The 8,225-nt window shown below is 42.9% G+C and overlaps 1 protein-coding gene across 1 annotated transcript in view; it reads left to right on the plus strand.

The window, feature by feature from the left end:
• Positions 1 to 8,225, plus strand: part of FAM159A (family with sequence similarity 159 member A) — an 18,980-nt gene that overhangs the window by 7,138 nt on the left and 3,617 nt on the right. The window contains exon 2 of the mRNA XM_019531654.1: positions 4,622 to 4,761. Within this exon, the coding sequence (XP_019387199.1) occupies positions 4,622 to 4,761 (140 nt within the window). The remainder of the gene's footprint in view (positions 1 to 4,621; positions 4,762 to 8,225) is intronic.

Genomic DNA, 8,225 nt, shown 5'->3' on the forward strand with positions numbered 1-8,225 from the left:
TGACCCCTGCCACCCCCAGTGCTCCTTCCTGCCCATGGCAGGCGGTCGGCCTAGAAGATCTGTCTAGGTCCCTCCCGACTCATGATTCTATGATTCTACTCTTATATCCCTCTTATTTTGTATTTGTTCTGAACTTTTGTCAACAGTTTCCTAAAAATATAATGGCTAGGAAAAGAGGATGTCATTTATAACTTCAAGTGTAACAACATACTCATGCTGCCATGTATTTTTGTATACATTATAAATTATTGGAAGTAAATTATTTTTGAGGCAAGTTTACAGGTAGGATGTTTCCATAGACACAAAGTTGTTGTTGGATGGTTATGCAGCTAAGTTTTGTATTCAAGAGAGAAAAAAGTTCTTTTTGGCCCCTACAGGTGACCAACAGAACCCTTGGAGCACCCTTGGAGGCGTAATGGATTAAATACACTATATAATGGTGCACCAAGTATTGCAAGTGAATTAAAAGCTCAAGAAGAGAGGAGGGAGGGAAATGTGGTCCAGAAGGGGCTCTTACAACTACTTCTCTGTTCAACCCTTTGACAGATTGACTACCACCTGCCTCAGATCAGAAGCTGTCATTCCCCATTTCAAGACCAGCCCTGGCCCTATCCTGCTGTCCCTTCCATTAACTTGTTAAGCTCCAGTTTGGGTTCCTTGCCCTATAACCCGGTTTGGGAGGCTGTTCCAGGACTTTGCTTTGGTTAGGGACCTTCTCTGTGGTTCAGTCTATATTTATTCATGACCATTGGCTCCTGTACTTGTATTATCCTCTAACTATACTAGCACTTCTGCTGCCCTGCTGTTTACCTCTCAGATGTATTTATGATGAGTTGGCCTCTCCCCTCCCAGCCTTTGTTTTGCTGGGCTAACCAAACCAAACTCTCTTAACCTCCTCTCCCAGGCTAGGTTCTCTGCACCTGTTGCAGCTTAAATTCATCTTCTTTGAGCACAGATGCCAGAACTGTGCACACAATACTACATGAAGTCTTACCAGTGCATTGTACAATGGTATTAAAATTTCCCTGATGTTGCTAAAAATACTTTGCCTAATCCTGGAATAACATTTTTACAGCTGCATTGCACTGGTGGGTCAGGGTCCTCCTATGATTGGTCAATGCACCTTATGCAGCTTGTCCTATGAGATTTCACAGTCCAAGCCACAAGATTGTCTAATTCTTGGATGATCCTCTCTTAGTATGGGGAGTGCCTACAGATTTCATAAACATGCACGTGGTTTTTGCACCAGTTTCTCTGATGAAACTATTAAACAGGAGTGGTTCCAAAGCCAATCCTGGAGGAATGACATAGTAATCTCCCTCCGCCCTGGTAAGTCCTCTTTCACTGTAACTCATTATAATTTTCCCTTTAGCCGTTCCTTATTCATTTTATAATTCCAGTACTAATCCCTATCACCTCCAGTGTTTAAAAGGCAGGAGTGAAGTTGGGAGAACTTTTGATTGAATTCCCTGCCCCAGGAGACCAGTAGGATCTATGAGACATGTTACAAGACCCATCTTTACACCTGGGCTTTAGGGGAAAGGGTTATTGGGAAGCTATGTGGTGATTCAGCATGCAGATCATAATTGTGATCCGAGCATGTTTCTGACTGCTGTTTATAATGTGTTTGACAGTTACTACATGTTCTGAGTTTGTCAAAGTGTGTAGAAACTATCTAGGGGAAACTATCTTCAAATAATCAAAATAAATCTGGTAAAATCCATAAGATCTTTTTAAAAAGCTTCAAATGAAAAGCAGCTTTGTTTTAAACGTATCCAGATTTGCCTGTAGCCCTCAAGGGGCTTGGATGTGTCTTGAAAAATCTGGTTGTGAAGTATGATGGTTAAAAACAGAATCAAATAGGTGTATTCTCTTCACTTCTAATAAGCTCAGAAAGGTGCTGTTCTCTAGACGTCTGCATTTGCTCATGCAGTCTTTGTCGTGGTTTCAAGTGGTTTTTCACTTGAGAGACTAATGAGGGCATGGGATAGATCAGGTCTTTCCAGGTGTTATACACTATTCTTTAAACTATCAAGTTTTCCACCTGTGATGGCAAGTACTCTGCAGTTCTGTACCCTGCAAGTACTCTGCAGCAGAAACCCTCCTTTTCCATTTATAATGCACAGACCAGCTTACACAAGCCATCTCATGGTGGAGCAGATGTACTATAGCAAAAGTGCCTCCTGGACAGCTGAATGGTGGCAGCTACAAGCAAGTTGCAAGTGGGAGATAATAGCTGGGTAATAAGAGTGTGCTATTTGTACAGGCCTGATCTGCTAGTTTTGTAAAAGGCTGAGCATGGGGCCTGCCTTTTATTTGAAATTTTTACCCTTACAAACTCTTATTCCTACTCTTAGAGAACTAACCCACCAAAGGGTTAGTACTGGCAACACAAATAGATACAGTTTTTCTTGCTTGCTTGCTGGAATGGACTCTGCCATGAGACTAACCCTTCGTCTGGTAGCTGTGCGCCTGGATCCCCTACTGATTTCTAGTGATTTGTCCACTTTAGAAATACCCCAAATGAATAAGCTGAAATAAGATCAGAGCCTTCCTGGACACCCTGATTATAAGGACATGCACGGTGTCCCGTTGTCCCAGTACCAGACACAGTGGCTCTTACAAACAAAGCAACAAGTCAAAAAATAAAAACTTGAAAGGAAGAGAAAATATATATGCAAGAAAATCTATGGCTCAGGCAGATGACAAATGCCCTTCAAAAGTCTCGGGCAAGAACAGAGTGATTCTTTCCCAGTAGAAGGGATTTTGTTGATATGGATTATTTTCTTTGGGTATGTAGATCTGCACAAGTTTGAATTAACTCAGATTCTGAGAGATCAGTGAGTCGTGGTAGCTAACAGTCATGTGGATGCTGCTGACCCATGTATATTCCTGTCTCTTGGAATTGCGCGATCTTTATATATTGGCTTTTCACTATTTTAGAACTCGACACATTGAATATATAGACAGATTCTGAGGTCCAGTGTTTTTATCCTCCTGCGGATCAAGTGGCTCCCACCAGTAGTAGTGCCGAGTAAATGCATTTGCGGCAGCAAGAGCTTGAAGTCTCTCAAGTCCTGGGCCCACCAAGACACAGCTTCCTCCTTTCTTCCTTTTCTTCTGTTGCTGTGTCAAAATCACAAGCAAAGGTGGTGGTAACACTAGTATCTGGGGGCTTCACATGTTCTCAAGCTGATATCAGAAGGCTGCGGTGGCATATCCTTGGGATGTCCTCTTTTAGGTTGGGCTCTAGGATGCAGGGCTGGCTAATAGTGACATTAAACTGTCCAAGACGGGACAGTGAATCATAGCATTTGGGCTTTCAGCATGTCAAGGAAGCTCTATAGGAGGAAAAGCAAAGGAAAGACTAGAAGGAAGAACTGGGAACCAAGGAACTACTTGTTTTTCTTGAGACAGACAAGGTATACGAGTATGAAAGTAGAAGGAAGTGATATCTCACCTTCCGTTAGTTTACACCATGATGTACTATGCATGGTGGTTTACTTCGTGCTTCCTCAGACTGTTGTTCCTGGTTGTCCGATGCCTTTGCTGCTGTGCATATATGAATAAATCTTTAGGCTCACATTGCCCCTTTGCAGCAATGCATCCTGACAGGTGGTCAGAGATGGAAAAGCACTTCACTGATCTGCCCTTAAAGCATGTTGCCTTAATACAGAGGTATGGTAAAAACTGCAGTGCTCTACTCTGCCCTGTCAAGCTAACTAGAAGGGGTTATGCTGATTTAATCTTTATGCAAACCCCTGTTGCTAGCCTGTTCTAGAGACATTTCAGTGCCAGAGGGGGAGAAGCCAGTGACAGATATGCATACGCTGGATCAAATGTGCTCCAACCAAGCTTTAAAGTAAGCATACTTTTTTTTACAATGAAAATTAACTTTCAGTCTGAGACATTGAATCAGGGAAGGGAGTTGAGGATGTGGGGAGGCTGCATGGATTGCTAAGCAGCCTTTCTGGAGCTCGAGAGCCCTTTTCCTGTGTAACATTTTGGAGCAGCATCTGCTTTATTTCTAGCTCTTCACATGACTGAATTAGAAAGAACCAGTGAAAGCACCATCTCTAAAGGACAATGCATAGATCTGCATGCTAGTAGGCCTTTAGTTATGTCTCTGCAATTTTTAAAAAGTTAAGGGTAATATCACTTAAAAACACCACAGTGAAAATATACCTATCACAATATACTGTTTGCAAGTATAGCATGCGCACTTCCTACAGGTTTCCAGTGGCTGAGTTATTTGGGAGCGTGCGTGGCACCTAGAGAGACCCTGATCTCACTGGTGGGTGTCACTCCATTGGCTTCAGTGGAGTTACTTCTGATTTATAGCAGTGAGATCTGAATCAAGACCAACATGCATACATGCCATAATAAAGACTTTAAGAGCCAAACCCTCAAGCTGCTGTTAAATGGTGTGGCTCCCCAGAGGTCAATGACATGCTGTCATTTTACACCCCGGATACTATGGATTCCCCCCCAGATCTGTGCCTACGATAACAGTATACATTTGCTTCCCCTCTTAAGTACAAGTGAGCTCCAGATGGCATGTTGGCCATGTGTTTCACAGACCATTTTATGTATTTAATCCCTTTCTTTTTTGTCTCCTCAGTGTTGGAGCCCTTGTTGGACTGTCAATAGCAGCAGTGGTCCTGCTTGCTTTTATCATCACAGTGTGTGTTCTCTGTTATTTGTTCATCAGTACAAAGCCACGCAGCAAGCTGGATACCGGTTTAAGCTTACAGACGACAGGTAAGATCAGCTTCATTATGTCGGTATTGACAGATTATCTCCTATAGAGATAAACAGTTATTCCATCACTGAATTGGCTAAAGCGTTCCTTTTGGAGGGTGGTTCTTAATGCTCCTAGATCAGGGGCAGGCAATTATTTTGGGCGGAGAGCACTTACTGAGTTTTGGCAAGCCACTGAGGGCTGCATGACAGGCAGCCAGGGGCAGAGGAATATTAATTTTCTAAATTTTTTAGGGGTCCCGTGGGCCGGATAGAATGGTCTGGCAGGCCGCATTTGGCCCATGGGCCACGTTTTGCCCATCCCCGTCCTAGCTGAAGTCACACAACTCTGCTGGTATCCCATGTTTTGAATAAGATTTACATCAAAACTCAACATCACCTCTTTTGTCCTCAATGAAGAAGTAGAACAACAGATGGGTACGAGAGATAAGTCCACATTGCAGAAAGAGGCCTCTTGCATTTAGAAGTGAGGCAGGATTTGATTAGGATTTTCTGTGCATGTCAATAGAGATGTAAAGCCTTCACACAAGTGGCAAAAGTCTTGAGACAGGGTATACATGGAGCTCCCAATGAAAACCCCAGATGATCACAGGTTTTCCCTGTAATTTTTTTCTTCAAGTATCTCTTCTTCAAGGCACAGGGGTTATTGCTGCAGTTCTAGCAGCTCCCTGCTGCCGTGCACAAATTGTCAGAACCCAGCAGAATGAGCTGTTTGCACAACGTTTCTCAACCTGTGGGTCGCAACCGAAAAGTGGGTTGCGGGAATTTATGAAAGGGTCACAAACAAACTTTAAAAATGGATCAAAACACTTTAAAAATGGATTCTTCTTTAAAGGAGAAAAATGTGGGAACCTGGGTTTTCCCTTGCAGGCTGGCAGAGCTCCAGTCTGTAAGGGCTGCTCCCCCCATCCCACACACCAGGGGTGCTGGGGCCAGGGACAGGGGGTTGGTAGTGAGGGGCACCAGCAGGGCCAGGGCAGTGTTTTCTATTTAAACTATTTCCTGGGCCAGGACTTGCCTCGATGTTTACACAAGGGTCCTTGTACAAAAAAGGTTGAGAACCGCTGGTTTAGCAGACCACTGCTGGAAGAGCGTACACCCCCAGCACTGTAACACTTTCACGTGTATTTGTGTGAAAGGAATCTGTGCCTGCAGACAGGTGCCATCTTCAACAGAGCTGAGCTTAAAAAAACAGCTCTTATTGATTTTACTAAAGAAGACTCCCTTGGCAGCCCATTGCAATAGGGATTTTATAGCTGTTATCAGAGTGTCGGTACACTCTGTACATGAGCCAGAACAATGCAGAATTGGACCGGCCAGGAAAGATCACCCTTGCCTGTCTCTAAAGAGAGGCAGGAGGCATCTTTTTTTTCAGGACTTCCCAAATGTTTAAACCTAATTTTTGTACCTGCTCTGTAATGCTCCTGCCAAAACAGGAATATGGTGTCTCTTGCAAGGAGGTCTTGAATGTATTTGCTTGCGCTTTGTAAATGGAACTGGTTGATAAAATAGAAAACATTTCATGAAAAAGGTAACAGTTTTTCTGGGAAGATCTGCAATTTCTCATAATAACTATTTGACTGGATGTGCTTGGGAGGCCCCCAGTACCATGGCAAAAAGATCAATTCCTGCAGTGGCCTATCAGACTAACCACATCAAAAATGTTATGTGAACTTGTGTCCTGTTTCATACCAACATACACGCCCATGATTTCTGTTTTATACCAGCATTTGCTCCCCTAACTTCATACTCCTGAGAACTTGCCTTTATTCCTGAAAACAGTTTACAGATTAGTTGGGATATGCAAAACCCCACTTGGGCATGTGGGATGAACAAGGGGACAGAGGGGAAAGTCACGTATTCAGTCAGTTGTTCCTAACCTGCAAATTGAAAAGTTGACATCTCCCTGATGGAGTGAGAAAGCTGAAATAAAGCTTTAGGTGAGCTGCCCAAAGCTGCCTAGACAGGTGTTTGAGGAGAATATAAATGTATCTTGGGAACTTTTACAACATGGCTGTAATCTGCACTACGTTTCTGTACTGGCTGTATTTCAGATTGCTTCCAGGTTGTGTTGTTTTGTACTTAGATGGGTTTTATTTTTTTGTTTTTTCTCCCTTTCTGTTTTTGCCTTGCTGCTCTTATTTTGGATCTGGGGCTGCTCTGAGTGGCAGTTATTCCACATTTCAATACTGATAACTTTACAGTCTGGTAAAATGACCTGTTAGAAATCCAAAGCCAACTTTGCGGCTAGGGAGGAGAGATGTTTGAAAAAGTTGAGGCATTTCATTTGACAAGCTAGAAGGCTTCCCTCCAGTGTATCTGGGCTTCTCTGGGCCTGAAGCCAAGCAAGATCAGTCTCTGACAAGATTGCTAGGTAGCTTGTCTTGGATGAAAGAAACAGTGAGGACAGCCTCTCTCTTGGCATCTCAACTTTTCCCATCCTTATCACAGCAAAATCAGATCCATGGAATAAAATAACCCAACTGACTTCGAGAAACAACAGGTAAGTCTGAGGTTCAGATCACGCTGAGTTTTAGTTATGAACTCGGCTCATTTCCATTTTTCCTGAACTGCTTCAGTCATGCTTTCATATCTCTGCATCACCCACGGGATATGAACAGCACTCTTGTTTTGGCAGTTTGGAGAAAAATGCTAGCTTATAAAAAGGACTATTTTTTCTTCTGTTACATTCTGGAGGTATCAGCCCAGTCACACTTTCAGATTTCAGTAGACAAGCAATTATTTATTGTATGTCTCTGCTGCCGTATTAGTTAAAAAACTTGTCATTCTTCTGTGAACTCATTGAAGGTCCCTTGGAAAATAACATGTGAGCATTGCTGAATTGTTACAATAATCATTCAAAGATCAGTTGTAAATCTGACGACAAACAGAAAAACCTTGTAAATGCGGCCCGTAATCAACTACCGAGCCCTGCAGAGAGCTAGGGCAGCTGGAATCCACCACTTCATTTAATACTGAATGACTGGCTTAGCCTATTTAAGTAGATATTAAATAAAGTTCCCCAGGATTATCAAGTATTGTTAAATGCAAAAAAGAGTTAGTGCGTTAATCCACGATCGAGATTTTAGGGCACCCAGCCCAATTCCACTCTCCCTTAGGCTGGTGTCAGTCAGGAGTAATTACTTTGGAGTTACTGGAGTCATCGTGATGGAAACAATCTCGTATGTGTATTGCTACTCTTGACTCCAGACTGCTCTGAATGAGGCATTGTGCAAACACAAAACAGAAAGACAGTTCCTGGCCCAGAGTGGTTTCTCTGCACAGATCTGAATCTGGCCCAGGATTTATGAAAAAACAGGAACTTTTGCTCTCTATTTCCCTATCCCTTCTTTTTCTTTTGCAGCCTACAGTTCTGGATATCAGTTCCCTATTTGCCTGGTGTTCATACTCTACTTCAAAAACTGATGTGACCTTCTGGGTCATCATCAAGACTGTTTCAGGAT

Source organism: Crocodylus porosus, unplaced genomic scaffold (genome assembly GCF_001723895.1).
Source record: "Crocodylus porosus isolate Cpor-Errol unplaced genomic scaffold, CroPor_comp1, whole genome shotgun sequence".
NCBI lineage: Eukaryota > Metazoa > Chordata > Crocodylia > Crocodylidae > Crocodylus > Crocodylus porosus.